This window comes from Xenopus laevis, chromosome 7L, assembly GCF_017654675.1.
Source record: "Xenopus laevis strain J_2021 chromosome 7L, Xenopus_laevis_v10.1, whole genome shotgun sequence".
In the NCBI taxonomy this organism is placed as follows: Eukaryota; Metazoa; Chordata; class Amphibia; order Anura; family Pipidae; genus Xenopus; species Xenopus laevis.
In genome coordinates this window covers 97,483,910-97,506,529 of record NC_054383.1, presented here as the reverse complement: position 1 = coordinate 97,506,529, position 22,620 = coordinate 97,483,910, and the positions used below count along the sequence as shown (strand labels likewise).

Genomic DNA, 22,620 nt, shown 5'->3' with positions numbered 1-22,620 from the left:
GGCCTGTCTTCTGTAGGAAAGAAGGACCAAACCCTACACCGACCCGGATTTATAAATGGGGAGCCCCTAGGCCGTCTCCGCTTATCGTCCCACCTCCCCTTGTTCCCCTTCACCCCTTCTGCCTCCCCTTCCTTGCCCCCCCCCCTTGTGTGGCACCCCCCACATACCTGCTTTCTGTTTACCATGGTATCACTACAGAGATTAACTGGCCCCTGCATTGTTTAAACCTCAAATTCAGACTGTTATCCCCTGTATTGTTCACACCTGTGATCCCCCTGTACTGTTCACACTATTGTTCACACCTGAGACCCAGACTGAAACTGCCCACATAATGGGGCACCAGCACTGAATCACTGTATGTAGTACATATTAGACTGGTCCTGATAAGTTTCCCTGTCTGCTGCCTTCCCTATGCTCCCTGCGTGTGCCCTACTCTACTCTGCCTGCGTGTGCCCTACTCTGCCTTAAAGGAGAAGGAAACCCCCAGGGCGCTAAACCCCTCCCCCCCTCCCCTGTGCTGCCCCCCTCCCTCCTCCCCCCTGGCCTACCTGTCCCCCTGGGCAAATGCCCCTAACTTTTTACTCACCCCTCTGCGCAGGTCCTGTCCACGGAGTACGCAGTCGCCATCTTCTCCCACGCGCGTCTTCTTCCTGCTCTGATCGGCGTTTTCTGGCGCATGCGCAGTAGGAACAGGTACCGGTACGGCTCTACTGCGCATGCGCCGAATGTCACGAAGTTTTCCGATTTCACTTCGTGACATTCGGCGCATGCGCAGTAGAGCCGTACCGGTACCTGTTCCTACTGCGCATGCGCCAGAAAACGCCGATCAGAGCAGGAAGAAGACGCGCGTGGGAGAAGATGGCGACTGCGTACTCCGTGGACAGGACCTGCGCAGAGGGGTGAGTAAAAAGTTAGGGGCATTTGCCCAGGGGGACAGGTAGGCCAGGGGGGAGGAGGGAGGGGGGGCAGCACAGGGGAGGGGGGGAGGGGTTTAGCGCCCTGGGGGTTTCCTTCTCCTTTAATGTGGGTATGGTCTTGTGGTAACATGGGTGTGGTTTATAGTGGAAGGTGCTCTTGATCCTCTATGTCTGGGGGTGGAGTTTGTGTGATTACAAAATTGTGTGCTTTAATTACTATGTTTGATCTTGATAAAGGTCTTCGAAGGGCCAGACATCCATCTACATGTTTTTTTTAAACAATTTTGATACTGAAATTATTTTTTAAATCCGGTGTGCACTCAGGAATATGTATATACACAGACACACATATAAACATTTCAACAGGGCTTAGTAAAGTTTTAAAAGCACTGTCTAACTAGTCTTTGGTTATTATCCCAAACACATACAGGTATGGAATTCGCTATCCGAAAACCCATTATCCAGAAAGCTCAGAATTACAGGAAGGCTGTCTCCCATAGACTCCATTTTATCCAAATAATCCAAAATTTTTAAAAAGTATTCCCTTTTTCTCTATAATGATAATAATAATAATAATAATAATATAGCAGCTTGTACTTGATCCAAAATGAGATATTAATATTCCTTATTGAAAGCAAAACCAGCCTATTGGGTTTATTCAATGTTTAAATGATTTTCTATTAGACTTAAGCTATGGAGATTCAAATTACAGAAAGATCTGTTATCCAGAAAAACCCAGGTCCCGAGCATTCTGGATAACAGGTCCCATTCCATGCTACAATTGCATTCCTAAGAATATCTAGCCCAGCAAATAAACATTTGCTCCAAATCTCACCCAAATTTGTCTGTAGTCCAAGTCCCTAATCTACTGCCCCCACACAGGGAGATCCAGCCTCACAGTTGACAATAGACTCAATATTAACACGTAATCGTTGTGGAGCTTCTTAAAAAGGGGCAATCAAAAACATCTGAGATCTCCCCCCCTGCGCCAATGCACTCTCAGCACTTCCGAAGTCGCCTGGTTTCCTCACGAGTAAACTTTGGTCGACTTCAGAAATCGAAGCGGCACAAGTGCATTGGCGCAGTTGTTTTTTCATTGAAGCAGACAGAAGACACAGGAAGCAGTTCGGGGAGATTAGTCGCTCCAAAGAAGAGGCGACTAAATCTCCCCGAATCTCCAGGTGTGCCCTTACCCTAAAGGTGGTTACAATTCTTAAAACAAAATAGTTTAATATGTAATTCTATGTAAAACAATTTGACTGATATTTCTAAAATCTAATTGACAGGCATCCAGTTGTAGTATAATTTAAGTTTATTTACAAGCAGACTCCCGACACAAAGCATGGCAAGGATTTAAGTTAAGCACATGATACTGGTTAAATCCATAATCTTACATATAATATTTATGCATAGAAATGATATATAATACAATTATATATAAAAAAGAAATAACAGTGAAAACAATTCTAGCCATGCTAATGCTCGGCTTGTTCATTTGGGGATATTCATCTTGCAGCGTTTTTAGCAAATTCTCATCTTTTCCACCTGCTCTCAGTTAAGCCTTAGGGAGGAACTCCACGATGCGTCTGGTGCCGACACGTCGCCATGCGACGAAACGCATGCGACGTGTCGGATGTTGTGAAGAAACAAGCAGCGTGGTGCGTTTTCATCCGACAGTCGGATAAATGTAGTTCTTACATGCGATTCTCCTTCTCTTTCTGTTTCTTCACAACATCCGACACGTTGCATGTGTTTCGTCGCATGGCTACGTGTCGGCATCAAATGCATCGTGGAGTTCTTCCCTTATTCCTGAGGGTCCCTATCCTGTCGTACTGACACTGGATCTCTCCTGCAACATCTTTAGTACAGGTATGGGATCAGTTATCTGGAAACCCATTATTATTATGGAAAGGTCGTCTCCCATAGACTGCATTATAATAAATTAATCCAAATGTTTAAAAAATCATTTCCTTTTTCTCTGTAATAATAAAACAGTACCTTGTTCTTGATCCAAATTTAGATATAATTAATCCTTATTGGAAGCAAAACCAGATTATTGGGTTTATTTTAATGTTTACATAATTATTTTGATATCCGGAAAACCCCAGGTCCTGAGCATTCTGGATAAAAGGTCCTATACCTGTACCACATCCCTGATACACAGATATTGTATCATACTGCTGTGAGACCTACACTAAACAACTGAACAATCACCAGTCAAACAGAGGCTGACTCACAACACCGCTAAGTCCTGAGCCGCCTCCTAGCCCTTCCTAAATGACAGCAGCTGCCTATCCAACGTACCGCAGTCCAGTTAGTCTGTTTATAGCAGGAACCTGTATCAGAAATTCGAATTTTGGAGGTAAGGTTTCATAGGGATGAGGCCTGGGCGGTGCCTCCGATACTCTAAAATTAAACTTGTCCCACAATTTGCACTGCTTGACCTTATAAACCATATGCAAGAATCAGAGAAGGATTCAATTCCTGATATTTCTGCCAAAACAATTAATTTCTTTCTTGGTGGTGGCAGCTACATGGAAGACAATCTTTTCAAATCAGATTAAAGACACTGTTCCTGTTTTGGAAATTGTTCTTCAATACATTTATCATCTTTGTTTCCAGGATGCGGTTAGATATAAAGTAGGAGATCATCCGTTTAGGAAACAATTTAAATCAAAATTATATATTTATTTAAAAACATCAGAAGTAGCAAAAAAAAAAAAAAAAAGCTATTTATTTACAACTTTATGGGTAAAGAATTGGAGATCTGAAAAGATATGGTTACCAGTCAAGATTGAATTTGAAATAGTTCCACTCATATAAACGCAATACTTTCCTTTTTAAATTTATGTCAGGCATAGAGATGAAGATAAATACTTTGGCCACATGGTAGTTATTACTAGTTCTTACTTTATTTTCTTTAATTATTTTAATGAATTTGCTATGAAATTGTCATGTCAATTTATTGAAATGAGCTGTTTATTGCTGGATTATTGTAAAATCCAATAAAAAAAAAGACATTGAAAAGAAAGAAAGCGAATCCCTGCAGCTGAGAGTCATGCTGTTGCTCGAGGTCAATAACGGGACTTCCCTTAGGGGTTTACCCTGTATAAACCAACTGATGCAAATTGGGACTGCCGAACAAATGTTCACGGACTGGAAAGTAACACTGTTTTTGCTTTGGTCAGAATTCAGGAAACAAAAGAGGAAACAAGAAGAAGACAGAATCTTTCCCTCTGGAAACTTTTTTTGTTGTCCCCTCACCACAAAGAAAAAAGAATTTAACACATTAAAGAGGTGGTTCACCTTTAAGATAACATTTAGTATATTATAGGATTGCCAATTCTAAGCAACTTTACAATTGGTCTTTATTTTTTATCGTTTTTGATTCATTTGTCTTCTTCTTCTGACTCTTTCCAGCTTTCAAATAGGGGTCCCTGACCCCCACCTAAAAATAAATCCTCTGTAAGGCTACAAATGTATTGTTACTTTTTATCACTCATCTTTCTGTTCAGGCCTCTACTATTCATATTCCAGTCTATTATTCAAATCAGTGCATGGTTGCTGGGGTAACCTGCACCCTAGCAACCAGACTGCTGAAACTGCAAACTGGAGAGCTGCTGAATTAAAAGCTAAATAACTCAAAAACCACAAATGATAAAAAATGAACACTAATTGCAAATCTCAGAATATCACTCAGTATATTATACTAAAAGTGGGGTGAACAACCCCTTTAATGGTGAATTTTGCTTTTAAATGAATGAATGCCATTGGTTTGTTCTGGCTTGCTATAAAGTATAGGATGACCCCACAACCAGTAAAATCCAGATGCATATACATGCCAATGTTTAACCCCTCCCCAATTAAAAAGCATCTATTACTTTGCTAATTACCTATTACATGGACAGTGTAGCTCGAGTCCTTATGCACCAAAGAGGCAACAACCTCTGTTATAGATATGATTCAATATGCGAACGGCTGATGTAAAAATATAGCTATGTATAGAACTGAAGTGGATAAAAGCAAGTATTTCTGTACAAATCCTGCAATGAAAAGTAGCTCCTGGTGGGGAAGGCAGAAGCCCCACACACTGATGCACACGAAGAACACACAGGTAGAATAGCAGCAGAAACTGGTACCAGCTCCTCTTCTCATTCCAATACAAGAGGGATCAGTTCATCATCACTGGAACTGCTGTAGACTATGTGGAGAGGTGGCGTTCGGAAGAAATTTAGGACACCACAGACTCAGAATTCTTCGTGAACATTGCGGGCATAATCCATCAATTTGCTGCCCGTGAAATACTCGCTGTACTTCAGTATTTCTTCTAAACTCAAGAGATGATCCTGATTTTCATCAGCGACTGCAATCATCTGCTTGGCTTCATTGAGAGCATTGTATTCGTTCATAGGATCCATGTACTCCTAGAAACAAAACAGAATAAGCACATTTACTTGTCTCTGAAATAGATTTACTGTACACAGAGTCAAATGTCAGCAACATTGGGCAAATGCTCGTTTTGTACGGCAGCAAAAAGAGGTAGGCATTCAAAAAATCCATATTCGGGCCATATAAACTAACAAAAAACATTTTTTGAAAAAAATAAAAAAAAACCCTAAAACACATTTAGGGGCAAATTTACTTATGGTCGAATATTAAGGGTTAATTAACCCTCGATATTCGACTGCCGAATGGAAATCCTTCGACTTCTAATATCGAATTCGAAGGATTTACCGCAAATAATTTGATGGAACGAAAAATCGTTCAATTAAATCCTTCGATTCGAAGGATTTGAATCCATCGAACGATTTTTCTTTGACCAAAAAATACTTCCCCATAGGCTTACATTGAACTTCGGTCGGTTTTAGGTGATGAACTAAGGGGTCGAAGTTTTTTTTAAAGAGACAGTACTTCGACGATGGTCGAACGATTTTTAGTTCGAATAGTTCAATTCGAAGTCATGGTCGAAGGTCGAAGTAGCCCAAAAAATCATTCAAAATTCGAAGTTTTTTATATTCTATTCCTTCACTCGAGCTAAGTAAATGGGCCCCTTAGTGATATAGATTTTTAAAGGGGACCCGTCACCATAAAAAATAAATAAAAAATACTTTACTGTAGTGTTAGTTGAGCAAAATAAATTTTATGTAAACTATATTTATTATTTAAATTTTGTTTCCTTCAGTCTTGGAAGTCTACAATCACAGCAAGCAGGCAGCAGGCATTTTGTGGACACTTTTATTAAGTGAGTGTATCACCTCAAAATCGTGTTTATGCCTCAAAATGAGACCAAATGCCCATGCACAGTGCCCTACAACAATTATAGAGCCTGAGGAGGGAGGGGAAATGACATGTAGGAATTGCTGAATGGAAAGTGAAAGTAATTGACTGCCCCGCCTCTATGCCTCAGGCTAGAGCCGGGGCATATATATTATTGACAGCTAAGATATTTAAACACCTATTTTAAACAGGTATGGATGTTGTCATAAAAAAAGAATTTGTGTTCCATGTTTAATTTGCAGAGGACTTTCATTATACAGTTTTTTAAACGTAGGTGACAAGTCCGCTTTAAAGGAGACCTGTCACACTAAGAAATAATTCCAAATTTTTTTCTATCATGTTAGTTGAGTAAAATAAAATTTACTTGCACTGTTTTATATTATTTACATTTTATTTCGTTCAGTTTTGGATTTACACTATCACAGCAAACAGGCAGAAGCCATTTTGTGGACACTTATTAAAATAAATTGTATATCAACCCAAAATCTTGCGCACGCGCCAGAATGGGGAACCTAATTCTCATGTGCAGTGCCCTATATAATTACAGAGTGTGAAGAGGGAAGGGGGAATGTGAGAAGAGCAGTGACATGTAGGAAGTGCTGAATGAAAAGTAAAAGTAATTGACTGCCCCTCCTCTATGTAGATATTTGATTGACAGCTCAGATATTTAAACACCTTTATAACCAGTATGGATGTTTTCATGAAAAAAAATAATTTAGGTTTCATATTTAATTTGAAAAGGACTTTCATTATGCAGCTTTTTATGTGTAGGTGACAGGTCCACTTTAATTATCTCCAATCGTTCCAGTACAGAACACATAAAGCTCTTCACTGTTCCTACAGTAGCAAATGTATAAGGCTTTTTAAAGAAGAAGGAAAGCTACTGAGGCAGTTTGTTGCCAATAGATTAGCCACAATAGTACAAGCTACAATGCTATATTTATTCTGTAGAATGCTTTACCATACCAGAGTAAACAGCTCTAGAAGTTCTGTTTGTTTAGGAAAGCAGCTGCCATATTAGTTTGGGGTGATATCACTTCCGGTCCGAGTCTCTAGCTCTAGGCTCAGATTACAGCAGGGAGGGGAGGAGGGAGGGGGAGAAGAGCAAACTAAGCATGCTCAAGCCCAATCCCTGGAGGTTTATGCTGAAAACAGGAAGTCGGATACAGAAGTCCATGTGTACACAATACAAGGAAAGAAATGTGTTTCTTTTGACAGAGGACTCTGAGCAGTTTACTGGTGTATTTATATAGACACTTCTGATAAAGCTTACTTACTTTCCTTCTCCTTTAAGGGATTTTTTTTCTAAACATTTTTTCTAATTTATTTATATGGCCTGAATGCGGATTTCTCATACGCCACTTCTTTTTTTTTTCTTCTTGTAATAAATGTTTGGTTCATTCCAGTAACCAGTTGTGTACTAGACTGGAACTCAGTCGAGTACTGAGTAACCCATGTTACTATGTAAGCCAACTCTGCCTTTGGCATGAGCTAAAGTACTTCAGTAAATACAAAACAAATATTAACAAAGCAAACATTTCTCATACAGTCAATAATGCTTAAATGGTAACTTCATCTGTTTCCTCCTTGTGTGTTTGCTTCGGCACTACTCTTTATGTCCTTCAAACGACAATAGTTCATTCTGCCACTGACCCAATTTCTAGCTTGTGAAAAGAATATCCCTCCCCAGGCTATCATAATTATCATCGAGGGCCGGATGATTATCGATTGATCCAAAATGGCTAACGTCATTTCCACATTAAACCCAATAGCACACCGGGTGGCTTTAATGAAGGATGATTCTTGCAGGCCAAGTTGTAGTAGTCCGCTCTCCTCCAGCCAACACTCCATTTCTCACAAAATTAATAAACGTAAGAGACATGAACCTTTCTTAAAGGAACATAAAAAAAAAAATGAGTGTTTTAAGGTAATACAAATGCAGTGTTGCCCTGCACTGGTAAAACTGCTTCTATTGTTTATATAAATAAGCTGCTGTGTAGCAATGGGGGCAGCCATTCCAAGGAGAAAAGGCTCAGGTTACACAGCAGATCAGCTCTGTAGAACATAATGGTGTTATCTGTTATCCACTATTTAACCTGTGACATAGACTTTTTTCAACTAAAGCCATTGCTACACAGCAGCTTGTTTATATGAACTATAGTAGTGTTTCTGAAGCAAACACAGCAGTTTTATCAGTGCAGGGCAACAGTACATCATCATTTCCTTACTTTTAAACACTTTTTGGTGTTACTGTTCCTTTAACATCGCCCCTTGTAAGTGCAATTATCTCCCACTGATGTTTGCCACTCTTTTCTCAATAATGTGACACCAGTACCAACACTGTTTTTGTACTTCAATTATTAACCCTTTGCCTGCCAAGCACGTACGGCGTACGTGCTGGCAGGCAAATGCTCAGGCTGCCAAGAACGTACATTGTACGTTCTTTAGCAGCTGAGCGCTCTCTCTGCTTCGGCGGCTTTTGCCGCCTCCGCAGAGAGTGGGGAGAGAAGACAGCCCCCTAGGCAACGAGGCTGGGGGGCTGTCAAGTCGGATCTGCGACTCGATTGTCGCAGATCCGACTTCAAAGTAGCAGACGCATCGCATGGAGCGTCTGCTACTACACTCACCTTCTTCCTGCCTGCAGAGCCGCCCACGCACTTCCTGCTGCGCAGCAACTCTGCAGACACGCTGCCAGGACTCCTCCAAAGAAGACAGCGATTCTCCTGCTCCAAAAACGGTAAGTGCACGTTTTTTTACACACTTACCTGCACCTACACATACTTACAGTACATTTATGCATTTTAGTAAAGATTGGAATTTTTTTAAATTTTTTTTTTTTAATTTTAGCACACTTGGTCCCTTTTGTACAGTTATTTACACTTATTTACACTTATTTACATGTATTTGCACACTCAGATAACTTTTATTAGTGCACAAATATGTATACACAAACAGGTGTTTTTTTTTTTTTTTACGAATTCATTATACTGTTATCTTTTGTTTTTTTGCCTAAAAACGTGTTATTTTGGCAGCGTGACTATTGGATAATCGATTTCGGCCACTAATTACGCTGTCAGAACAATTATTTTGTTATTTCATTGATTTACGCTATTTTTGTGGTTTTATTGCAATTTTATCCCTGCATTATTGTTCCCTATGTATCTTTAGTATCGTTTTGCTGTTTGGTGCTTTGGTATAGAAAGATAGATTTTACTTAGTTTGATCCGCCAAAATATGTGCTTTCCAAAAATATATGGGTTTCTGGGGGTCTTTTTACAGTTTGGGGGTCTTACGGCACATAACGTACAGTTAGGGTTCTCTTTTCTGCAGCTTAGTTGGCTAGCGTGAAAATTCATAGTTACGTTTTTCATTTGGGGTCCATACACAACACATACTTTGGTAAATCTATACATATTGGGCATCAAACTATTTATTAGACCTCTGACGTCCATATTTAGAGAGATTTTTCTTTGTACGTAAAACATTGTGTCCGATAAATGCGGCAAACTGCAACATTTTTAGGCGATTTTCAGAAATGTTGTAAAAACCTATATGTTTAGAAAAGCTTTGCAGTTTGGTAGTTTCGTGTAGAAAGACGTCGTTATCTTTGTTGGAATCGGCAGAATGTGTACTTTCCAAAAATGTATGGTTTTGGGGGGTCATTGCTGTTAGGAGGGTCTTGAGGCAAATAATATGAAGTCAAGGGTCTATGTTCACAGAAGGCGAATGGGCAGCGGAGAAAACTCATATTCACTATTTTTATTTGGGGTCCGCACATGCCAGCTGCCTTGGTATATCTATGCATATTGGGCATCAAACTGTTCAGTAGACCCTTGGCATCAATATTTATGGTGTTTTACAATTGTATGTAAGAAATTGGGTGAGATAAATGCGGCCAATTGCAATATTTTTAGGCGATTTTCAGAAATGTAAAAACAGTTGCTTTTATCGCCAAATTTAGGAAAGGCTTGCGACTTGGTACTTTGGAGTACAAAGACATGCATACCCAATTTGGATTCGCAGGAATGTGTACTTTCCAAAAATATATGGTTTTATGGGGTGAACGCACTTTTTTCTACCTTTGCCCCCCCAAAACAATGTAAATGTGTTGATTTTGCAGTACCTGAAATGACAGACCATATGGGGGTCTTTGTTTTGGGGCCCCTATACGCCACGTGCTTGGGTACACCTATACATATTGGGCATCAAACTGTTCAGAGGACCCCAGGCTTTCATATTTGGGGTGATTTGTCTTGATACCTAAAAGTATGTGGGTAATACAATGCTGCAGGGTCGAAATTTTGAAGTCATTTTTGGAAATGTCCCCAAAATCACCAAATTTAGGAATGGTTTGCGGCTTGGTACTTTGGAGTACAAAGACATGCATACCCAATTTAGATCCGTGGGAATGTGTACTTTCCGAAAATATATGGTTTTCTGGGGTGAACTTACTTTTTTCTACATTTTCCCCCCTCAAAACAATGTAAATGTGTTGATTTTGCAGTACCTGAAATGACAGACCATATGGGGGTCTTCGTTTTGGGGCCCCTATACGCCACGTGCTTGGGTACACCTATACATATTGGGCATCAAACTGTTCAGAGGACCCCAGGCTTTCATATTTGGGGTGATTTGTCTTGATACCTAAAAGTATGTGGGTAATACGATGCTGCAGGGTCGAAATTTTGAAGTCATTTTTGGAAATGTCCCCAAAATCACCAAATTTAGGAATGGTTTGCGGCTTGGTACTTTGTAGTAGAAAGACATGCATACCCAATTTAGATTCGTGGGAATGTGTACTTTCCGAAAATATATGGTTTTCTGGGGTGAACTTACTTTTTGCTACCTTTGCCCCCCCCAAAACGATGTAAATGTGTTGATTTTGCAGTACCTGAAATGACAGAACATACAAGGGGGGGTCTTCCTTTTAGGGCCCCTATATGCCACGTGCTTGGGTACACCTATACATATTGGGCATCAAACTGTTCAGAGGACCCTAGGCTTTCATATTTGGGATGATTTCTCTTGATACCTAAAAGTATGTGGGTAATACGATGCTGCAGAGTAGATATTTTGAGGTGATTTTTGGAAATGTCACCTAAATCACCAAATTTAGGAATGATTTGCGGCTTGGTACTTTGGCGTAGAAAGACATGCATACCCAATTTGGATTCGTTGGAATGTGTACTTTCCGAAAATATATGGTTTTCTGGGGTGAACTTACTGTTTTCTACTTTTGCCCCCCCCAAATCGATGTAAATGTGTTGATTTTGCAGTACCTGAAATGACAGACTATATGGGGGTCTTCATTTTAGGGCCCCTATATGCCACATGCTTGGGTACACCTATACATATTGGGCATCAAACTGTTCAGAGGACCCTAGGCTTTCATATTTGGGGTGATTTGTCTTGATACCTAAAAGTATGTGTGTAATACGATGCTGCAGGGTAGATATTTTGAGGTGATTTTTGGAAATGTCACCTAAATCACCAAATTTAGGAATGATTTGCGGCTTGGTACTTTGGCGTAGAAAGACATGCATACCCAATTTGGATTCGTTGGAATGTGTACTTTCCGAAAATATATGGTTTTCTGGGGTGAACTTACTGTTTTCTACTTTTGCCCCCCCCAAATCGATGTAAATGTGTTGATTTTGCAGTACCTGAAATGACAGACTATATGGGGGTCTTCATTTTAGGGCCCCTATATGCCACATGCTTGGGTGCACCTATACATATTGGGCATCAAACTGTTCAGAGGACCCTAGGCTTTCATATTTGGGGTGATTTGTCTTGATACCTAAAAGTATGTGTGTAATAAGATGCTGCAGGGTAGATATTTTGAGGTGATTTTTGGAAATGTCACCTAAATCACCAAATTTAGGAATGATTTGCGGCTTGGTACTTTGGCGTAGAAAGACATGCATACCCAATTTGGATTCGTTGGAATGTGTACTTTCCGAAAATATATGGTTTTCTGGGGTGAACTTACTGTTTTCTACTTTTGCCCCCCCCCCAAATCGATGTAAATGTGTTGATTTTGCAGTACCTGAAATGACAGACTATATGGGGGTCTTCCTTTTGGGCCCCTGTATGCCACGTGCTGGGTACACCTATACATATTGGGCATCAAACTGTTCAGAGGACCCTAGGCTTTCATATTTGGGGTGATTTGTCTTGATACTAAAAGTATGTGGTAATACGATGCTGCAGGGTAGATATTTGAGGTGATTTTTGGAAATGTCACCTAAATCACCAAATTTAGGAATGGTTTGCGGCTTGGTACTTTGGCGTAGAAAGACATGCATACCCAATTTGGATCGTTGGAATGTGTACTTTCCGAAAATATATGGTTTTCTGGGGTGAACTTACTGTTTTCTACTTTTGCCCCCCCTAACGATGTAAATGTGTTGATTTTGCAGTACTGAAATGACAGACTATATGGGGTCTTCCTTTTGGGCCCTGTATGCCACGTGCTTGGGTACACCTATACATATTGGCATCAAACTGTTCAGAGGACCCTAGGCTTTCATATTTGGGTGATTTTCTTGATACCTAAAAGTATGTGGTAATACGATGCTGCAGGGTAGATATTTTGAGGTGATTTTTGGAAATGTCACCAAATCACAAATTTAGGAATGATTTGCGGCTTGGTACTTTGGCGTAGAAAGACATGCATACCCAATTTGAATTCGTGGAATGTGTACTTTCCGAAAATATATGGTTTCTGGGTGAACTTACTGTTTTCTACTTTGCCCCCCCAAAACATGTAAATGTGTTGATTTTGCAGTACCTGAAATGTCAGACTATATGGGGGTCTTCCTTTTAGGGCCCTATATGCCACATGCTTGGGTCACCTATACATATTGGGCATCAACTGTTCAAGAGACCCAGGCTTTCATATTTGGGGTGATTTGTCTTGATACCTAAAAGTATGTGGGTAATACGATGCTGCAGGGTCGAAATTTTGAAGTCATTTTTGGAAATGTCCCCAAAATCACCAAATTTAGGAATGATTTGCGGCTTGGTACTTTGGCGTAGAAAGACATGCATACCCAATTTAGATTCAGGGGAATGTGTACTTTCCGAAAATATATGGTTTTCTGGGGTGAACGTACTGTTTTCTACCTTTGCCGCCCCCAAACGATGTAAATGTGTTGATTTTGCAGTATCTGAAATTACAGAACAAACGGGGGGTCTTCCTTTTGGGGCCTCCTATGCCACGTGCTTGGGTACATCTATTCATATTGGGCATCAAACTGTTCAGTGGACCCAGGATTTTATATTTGGGGTGTTTTACATTGATACCTAATGATGTGTGGGAGATATGTTGCTGTAGAGTGGAAGCTTTGAGGTCATTTTTCAAAAAATTCACCAATTTCTATAAAACACTATAACTTTAGGAAACAATTGCAACTTGGTGGTTTGGAGTACAAAGATATTTCTACCCATTTTTGATTCACCAGAATCTGTTCTTTCTAGTAATGGGTAGTTTTCTTGGGTAAACCTACTGTTAGTGGAATGTTTGGCCTTGAAATCAAAAGTATGCCGTTTGGGGAGTGTTGCTTTGGAAATTTGGTTGTGTACTGCTTGTAGATTTTGAGCTATACAAGTGAGAAATCTCCATAAAACTATATATATTTGGTATTGTCGCGTTCAGGAGACATAGACCTTTCTAAATCAGCTGTGTTCTCGTACGTAAAATGAATGATGTTTCTGATATATGTGATTGTTCTTCGTGCAACATGATTTTTTTCATTTTATTTGACACTTAGAATCCAATATTTTTTTAGAGAAGTAGAATTACACCAAAATTCTTGCATATTGTGAAAGTTCAGGTTGTCCTGAAAAAAACAATATATTGTTTTCCTGGGTTAACTAAAAGACCACCCCAGGAAAGGCCCTTAAAGTGAAAGAGTGCAAAATATCTAAAAACTGCTTGGCAGTAGATGTTCGCATCTAGGACAAAACGGCTGGCAGGGAAAGGGTTAAAGCCCCCTTATCAATTTTATTTCCTTGCTTTTTTGCCTAATGATGCTATTGAGAAGGACAGCATATTATATTGCATATTTTCTTTAAATGATATCTGCCTGCTCCACCCGTAGGCACATAACACGGACATCACCTGTGTATGACTTAACTGCAGCTTTGGTGTTTTGTTAAAATGCTCTAACAATAGAATGGCTAGAGGGTGTGAAGGCCAAATACCTTTAAAGCACAGTATTAAAGGGAAGCATAGAAGACCCACTTAATTCTGCACTCTGTATTGACTCCACTTACAGGCCAAATGATTAAAACAAAATGAAAGGCTACTATCTGGGACATGATGAAAGAGCAATTCTAAGGAATACAGGCAAATCAACACACACCAATGTTTAGTATCATGCCTTTGCCACTATTTCAGGCTCCTCACCTCCAGTTCCTCCATTGTAACAATACCATCGTGGTTGGCATCAATGACTTCTTCATATTCCTTTTTCCTATCCCGTACCCAGTCATCATCGATATCCTGGGCCTGCTGGTTTTCAACAGTGCCCACAGGAAGAGAAATAAATTCAGACAGAGTAAGCTTCTTATCACCATCTTGATCTAAAACAAAACATTTGAATAGTGTCAATGGTTATTGTAGTATTGTTGCTTGTTAAATATATCTTAATGACAAAATGTCTACTAAGATCCGACATACGTTTATCTTATTATTCTTCATTTATACAACAACATTTTCAGCACTTTACAGAGATTTTGTATTATTCCCATCAGTCCGTGCCCCAGTGGAGCTTACAATCTAATGTCCCTATCACATTTACATGACATACATTTCATCAGTAGCTAATTAATCCGCCTGTATGTTTGTGAGGTTTTATATTTTTAAGCAATTTCACTGCCCAGTTATCTATGGCAGATGTAGATGCTATCCCGAGGCTGAGAGGTGTCCAACCATTGGTCCTTGTGGAACAACAACTGTGACAGCCAAAGGAGGTATCTGGATAGGTGGAGGGTAAGAAGCAGTGAATATCTGCTCTGAGATATACCAGCAAAAAAGATAGGGTGGCTTACAACATGGTTTATCAAGCACTTTTTCAATAGGACTACAAGGACTGAGAATACTTTCATTGTTATTTAGTACTACAGGTACGGGACCTATTACCCAGAATGCTTGGGACTAAGAGTTTCTGGATAATTGAACTTTCCATAATTTGGATCTTCATACCTCAAGTCTGCTAGAAAATCATGTAAACATTAAATAAACCCAACAGGCTGGTGTTGCTTCCAATAAGGATTAATTACCGTATATACTCGAGTATAAGCCGTCCCGAGTATAAGCTGAGGTACCTAATTTTACCTCCAAAAATTGGGAAAGCTTATTGACTCGAGTATAAGCCGAGGGTGAGAAATGCAGCAGCTTCTGGTAAGTTTCAATCAAAAAATTGAGGGTTTCTGCTCCCATTGGAGGTGCCGGCGTCTCGTTTTTGAATGCCGACGACCATTCTTGGAGGCCGGCGAATATTCTTGGAGACTATTCTTGGACGCCGGCGAATATTCTTGGAGACTATTCTTGGACGCCGGCGACTATTCTTGGGCGCCGCAACTATTCTTGGGTGCCGGCGACCGTTTTTGCTCTTGACCCGAGTATAAGCCGAGGTAGAGTTTTTCCGCATATTTTGGGGGCTGAAAGACTCGGCTTATACTCGAGTATATACGGTATATCTTAGGATCAATTATTACAGAGAAAAATGAAATCATTTTTAAGAATTTGGTTTATTTGGATAAAATGGAGGTCTATAGGAAACAGCCTTTCCATAATTTGGAGCTTTCCGGATAACGGGTTTCCAGATAATGGATCCCATCCCTGTAGTAATGAATTCAGACTTGTAGTTGTTTGGCATCAGGCCAACAAGCAAGCTGAACACAGTCCATATCTACTGGGATTGCCATACTTTATTATTAATATTCTAACCAGATATCCATCAGGGAGGCCATAATTGTGGCCCTGAACACAAGCGATTAGGCTACCAGGGCAGGAGAGGCCCAGTGAGAATCTAGCTTCGACTCGAATGACCAACATTAGGTGTAGTGGAGCTGAATGTACCAATGCTACTGTATGTGTGTACAAGACTCATTACGTGATCCACTTATGTATATAAATATGTTTGCAATAAAATAAGCAGACCCATTTTCTTTAATCTGGCACAAGAATGAGTCTATGAGTGAGTTGTAACTTCAGAAGTGAAAAAAAAACCCCCCAACACAGCTATCTTTCCTTCTACAAACATAGTTACATAGTTGAATCAGGTTCAAAAAAGACAAAGTCCATCAAGTTCAGCCCCTCCAAATGAAAATCCAGCATCCATACACACACCCCCTCCTTACTATCACATAAATTCTATATACCCATACCTATACTAACTTTAGAGTTTAGTATCACAATAGCGTTTGATATTATGTCTGTCCAAGAAATCATCCAAGCCATTCTTAAAGGCATTAACTGAATCAGCCATCACAACTAGGGATGGGTGAATTTGACCCGTTTCGTTTCGCAGAAAATTTGTCTCCAACGAAATGTCGCAGATGCCCATTAAAGTCTATGGGCGTCGAAATGTTTTTGTCGCGTGGTGAAATATTTTTGTTGCTCGTCTTTTTTTTTGACGCACGACACCATAAAAGTCTTTGCCCGTCATTTCCACGGCAAAACAAGGTGAAAAAATTCACCCATCCCTAATCACAACATCACCCGGCAGTGCATTCCACAACCTCACTGTCCTGACTGTGAAGAACCCCCTACGTTGCTTCAAATGAAAGTTCTTTTCTTCTAGTCTAAAGGGGTGGCCTCTGGTACGGTGATCCTTTTTATGGGTAAAAAGGTCCCCTGCAATTTGTCTATAATGTCCTCTAATGTACTTGTAAAGTGTAATCATGTCCCCTCGCAAGCGCCTTTTTTCCAGAGAAAACAACCCCAACCTTGACAGTCTCCCCTCATAATTTAAGTCTTCCATCCCTCTAACCAGTTTAGTTGCAGTTTAGTCTCTGCACTCTCTCCAGCTCATTTATATCCCTCTTAAGGACTGGAGTCCAAAACTGCACTGCATACTCCAGATGGGGCCTCACCAGGGACCTATAAAGAGGCATAATTATGTTTTCATCCCTTGAGTTAATGCCCTTTTTTCATACACTGCATCAAGAGACAGAAGTAGGATCCCTAAAGCTCTTAACTATTATAAAGTATAATCGTATGGTGATGCTCATCCTTTAAGAGACCAATAATCTGGTTAGGGGATGTACACATGAAGCTCTTGACCTGCATATGATGTGCTTTCTATCAGTTCCATTTCAAAGCTTGTAAGGCAGCAGGCGGAATGTTGGTGATACATCCATATCCACGGAATGCATGCAGTGGCAGCTTTTTTCTGGCATCCACGTGGATATTACATTCTGTATCTATGCACCTTCCCATTGGTAACAGAGACTAGTCACGGAGAGTTACATTTAAAAAAAAGTTAAATTTTAACATACCCTTGGGTAAATCAGTATTTCCCTGAAATATGAAGTCATGCACAGTAATGGGGTGAGCAATAGCTCAAGTGAACTAAAACAGATGATGAAATGCGTTTCAACATATGCACGACAACAGCAGTTAACATCTGAATACTTAGGAAGAAATTTTATCCTTCGTAGATGTGAAAATATTGACACAACACTGTGTTTATTCCCGGCAAACAAGAGAAACAGCAGGTCATTACTCCCAAGTACTGTACACAAAAAAGCAGAAACAAAAGGTATTTATTAACTGTGTAGAACTTCTGCTACTTTTGCTCACCTAGGTCGCGTATAATCTCCTTCACCATAAATTTAAGCATGCCTCGGCTGTGCTCAGGATGAAGGAAGGACAGAAACTCTTCTTCATTCAGGAGCTGGTCGGGCGGGGGATTGTCTGCTTGAAACCAACGATCTTTCAAGTTATCCAGTACCTCTTGTGCTATTTAAATAAAGACAAAGCATTGTAACACGTGAATCAGATCAGCAATTACAAATTCCCCTAATAAACTATACTGTACACATTTAAAGTAGCTGCAAAAAAAGTCATCTTTCCAGAAAAACCATTATATATTGATAAATGCTGAGAATGTGCGTTAGAGCCAATTCTTTACTTCTTGAGAAATGGTAAACAAGTAACAGTGACAGAAATAGGAAGCTAACAGACACAGTCACAATCACACAATCAATGATCTGAAAACACGGAAAGGAGGATTCAGCGGACGTGGTGAGTTACTTGGAATCACCCACAGAGACTCTTGGGTAAAGACATGAAGATAAAGTGGCCTGTGTGTGTCAGCCATAAGAGAATACTCTGTGAGAAGGCAAGGAACTTACTCTCTTCGTCAATCTTCAGATCCTCATTATTCTTCAGTTTTTCCGCCACCTCTTTCTCATTGAATCCTTTACTGGCTAAAAACTTAATTTTGTATTCATCCCAAGACACGTGCCCTGTGGAGCAACAGCAACACCGTGAGCAAAACATTTTAATGAAGCATATTTTACTGTGTAAGCAGAAAATGTTTTCTATTTGTACTGCTAAGATTCAATATTAGGGATGTGCCGAATCCAGGATTCACTTTGGTGATTCTGCCTTTTTCAGCAGGATTCGGCCAAATCCAAGTGTCTGAAAGAACTGAATCGGAATCTTAAAAATCACATGCCTTTTTGTCAAACAAAGAAGGGATGTTGAAATATTTTAAACCACATGCCCTTTCTGGCCCTAAATTGCATATGTAAATAGGGTTTGGTATTCCCCCAAATCTTTCAGGATTTGGACAAATCCCAAAATAGTGGATTTGGTGCAATCAATATACTATAGCAGGAGTGCCCCTACTTTACGAATGTGGGGTCTACTTTTAGAGATGTTGTCGCATTATGATCTACATCCATAAAATCATTGCTAGCTTTCTGTTCCATGGAAAATATTACTTAAATAATGATTTATCAGAAAATGTATATTGCTATATTTATTAAAAAACTGTTTCTTATGTAACCTTAACATGATAAATATCTGAATGAAAAGTATGAAACAGGAGGGTCATTTATTCAAGCTGTTTGCCGACAGTGTCTCGAGATCTACTGATCCCCAGCTAAAGATCTACTGATAGATCCCAATCTACCTTTTGGGCACCCCTGTACTACACTCTTGACAATTTGATGGCAGTTTTAACCATACTGCCTGGCCATTGGGATATATATGTCAGGTCAGAGGGCAGTTCTGATAGACCAGTCTACAATCAAAATATTATCTGCAGACATACAATGTTTGTGGGTTCATGGATAGAGGAGAAAGTTTACAGTGTTACTGGTAGAAATACAATAAATCTAGGAGTTATGTAGCCATTTGTTCAGCTGAACCTACGCAAGTTTTATGGAATCATGTAGCACAAATGACATCACTGAGAATCTAATACAACAGATGGCATCACTAAGCTCTGATTATAAGGATATCATTTACAGGATATTCATGACAATAATCACCTCTCTAATCCTGCGACTGCAATGCAAATGAAATCAAATCTCCATGTGATCCTTATTTGCATAGCAAGGCAGATGTGGAAGGAGATATTTTATTTCAGTATGCTTAATCTGGCACAGTCAGACACGGACCTCTTGTTTGAATGCCAATATTTTCTCAGTGGACCTCATTGGTGATGATTAAGTGCCCCTAGGGGACGAAACACGTAAAGCCCAGGGAGATGTGAAATTTTCAACTTAAACTAATAAATACAGCTTTTTAGGCCCTATGGATTCCTTGAGTCCCAAAGACATTCCTTTGCCATTACAATTTTTTTTTATTGTTTTGTATATTCGTGCACAAAACGACTGTTCTTGTCAGCATAGGTTCTCTTTCCTACCGTCACCATCTGGATCCACAGCACGGAAGTGAAGCTTATTCTCATTCACAGCCTCTTGGAAATGCTCTTCTGTTTTCTCCATGATCCACCGCTGCATTTCACTTGCACTAATTTGCTTGTCCTCATTTCTATCCACTCTGGAAAATAAAAATGAAGCAAAAAACTCTTAAGACTCGACTATTATTTAATACTACGGTTTACAGTAAATGTTATTTCAGACTTGGGGTATGAGTGTTTAAAGTCTGTGAAAACCACTTATTCAGAAAATTCCAGATCCCAAGTGTTCTGGATAATGGATCTAATACATGTATTATATAGGAGCTTTTGAGAAAGTGGTCGGAGGGCTACGAAACGCGTCAAGTGTAATGGTTCTGTACACTATTGGCGAATTCTTATATTGATATTTTATTTTAATGGATGAATAAAGTATTGGATTTTATTCTACTCTATGTGGTGCTCCATGCTACACAGATGTATTACATAGGAGTCGGGCAGGAGATATATATATATATATTAGACAAATACAAGAGTCCTCTGCACTCAACCCATTATCAATATATTTAACAAAGAAACTAAGTTTTACATGCAACTTACTAGCTGCTTTCAAAGTAAAACTCCCAAACTTGGCTGCCCAGTCTCATTGCACCCCGGCCTAATGTTTTTAAAAATTAGTGGTGAGCACAACTTTCCCTTATTTGTTATAGTTTATACAGGAGCAGTGACCAGCTCCATGTTGTAGCTCCCACCCTTCCCAGCTATAGTCAGGTGATCCCACTGGTGTCTAATAAAAGGGCAGCCAAGTTTGGGAGTTTTACTTTGAAAACAGCAAGTAAATTGCAGGTAAAACTTAGTCCCTTTGTAAAATGTATAATGAAGCAATAGAATTCTTAATGAATCAGATGAAAATTGAGCATAGGACTGGCCAGATATGGGATGACTTTGACGTAGTTGGCCAGCTTAAATATATTACAATATATGGACAAACAATCCCTGTGTTGTTTAAAGGGTAAGGCATTTTTCAGTAGCAGTATGCACAAAATGTCGCTGTCTTATATTGATAATGGTTTGAGTGCAGAGGAATCTTGTATTTGTATGTATTTTGTGGTCACAGCCTCATTGCACCCCCGCCTAATGGTTTTAAAAATTAGTTGTGAGCACAACTTTCCCTTGTTAATATATATATATATATATATATATATATATATATATATATATATATATATATATATATATATATATATATATATATATATATACTGTTATATGCTACTCATCCAGACTCATATCCCAATTCGATGAAATTATGTGAACTAACTTACTCCAAAGCAACCAATAACATACTTGCTTTTATTCAAGGTGCTGATTGGTTGCCAGTGCTAACAAACAAGTGCTAACTAAGTGATTCAAGAAACATCCCCAATCAGAAGATTCCCTGATGCCTGTGTTTAGAGCCAAAGGCACAGCGTTCTCCAGTCCAGCACTGCTTTCTGATTGGCTATCCTCAGAACAGTCTGCCAGGCAGTTCATTATAGGGGATATATGAGCTATACAATACATATGTGTAATGAAAACTGCCTATATTTTTAATGTTAGGCTGTATTTATATGATATTTTAGAATGTCATTAGCTCGTGCATTAAATTACCTACATTCATCAGGTTATTACAGTGTATTGAGCTGCCTCCTTCATGTCAGAAGAGTAAGTACAAAGTTTTGTTTGGGAGGTAGAACCAAGCTTGTTTTACTGCAAAATGACATTTAAATGGCATTTGCAAGACGGCAGAGCTATTTCTTACATCCACTTCGAAATGTGGTGACTATGAAAATGTTGGTTTGTGTAGGCACACTCTCGGCAGTACGTGCTTTCCCCTGATCAGATTGTAGCCGAGCAGAACGAAAACACCATATGCTAATTCAGCTGCTTATTTTTACTGCTGCAACTAGATTAGATAAAGTGCTTTCTACCTTCACCGTCAGATAAAATCTGTCTCAGCTACTCCAGACCAAGTTGGCAGCTTAGTGGCTCATGACGGGATCCTGCCCAAATAAATATAGGATGAGGGTTGCACCATAACACTGATGTGATCTTCTCCTGACTCATCTGCACAGACCCACATTAACATTCAATTTCAGCTCCTGAGCCAATGATTGGATCAGTCCAATTTGGCACTGCACACGGGTGGTCAAATCGGGCAAAGAACTGCTCCTATGGCTACTTCGCTAGCTGAGTGGATCTTTCAGTGTATGTAGGCAACAAAGAGAACCAATAACTTTATGATGCAGCAAACGGGTATGATCCTTACTTTATTCCATGGTGCTCAAGACACTTTATACACAATCAAACATTTCGGGAACACATATGAGTGAGGAAAGGACATGTTCCAGAAATGTTTGATAATGTGTAAAATGTCTTGAGCACCATGAAATAAAGTTGGGATCAGCCCGTTTGCTGCATCATAAAGGTATTTGCTCTCTTGTTGTTTCCTGGATATACTACTGGTGTGATGCTAGGCCAGTGCTTATACCGGTTTCCCC

At 39.6% G+C, this 22,620-nt stretch overlaps 1 protein-coding gene across 2 annotated transcripts in view; it reads right to left on the bottom strand.

Moving 5' to 3' along the window:
- Positions 1 to 3,584: 3,584 nt before the first annotated feature.
- Positions 3,585 to 22,620, bottom strand: part of sdf4.L (stromal cell derived factor 4 L homeolog) — a 37,917-nt gene continuing 18,881 nt past the window's right edge. Inside the window, 5 exon segments of one of the 2 annotated variants that reach the window (NM_001094142.1) lie at positions 3,585 to 5,341; positions 14,608 to 14,783; positions 18,010 to 18,168; positions 18,564 to 18,677; positions 20,087 to 20,223. In NM_001094142.1, coding sequence (NP_001087611.1) covers positions 5,165 to 5,341; positions 14,608 to 14,783; positions 18,010 to 18,168; positions 18,564 to 18,677; positions 20,087 to 20,223 — 763 coding nt within the window. In that variant the 3' untranslated portion in view covers positions 3,585 to 5,164. 2 annotated transcript variants of the gene reach the window in all.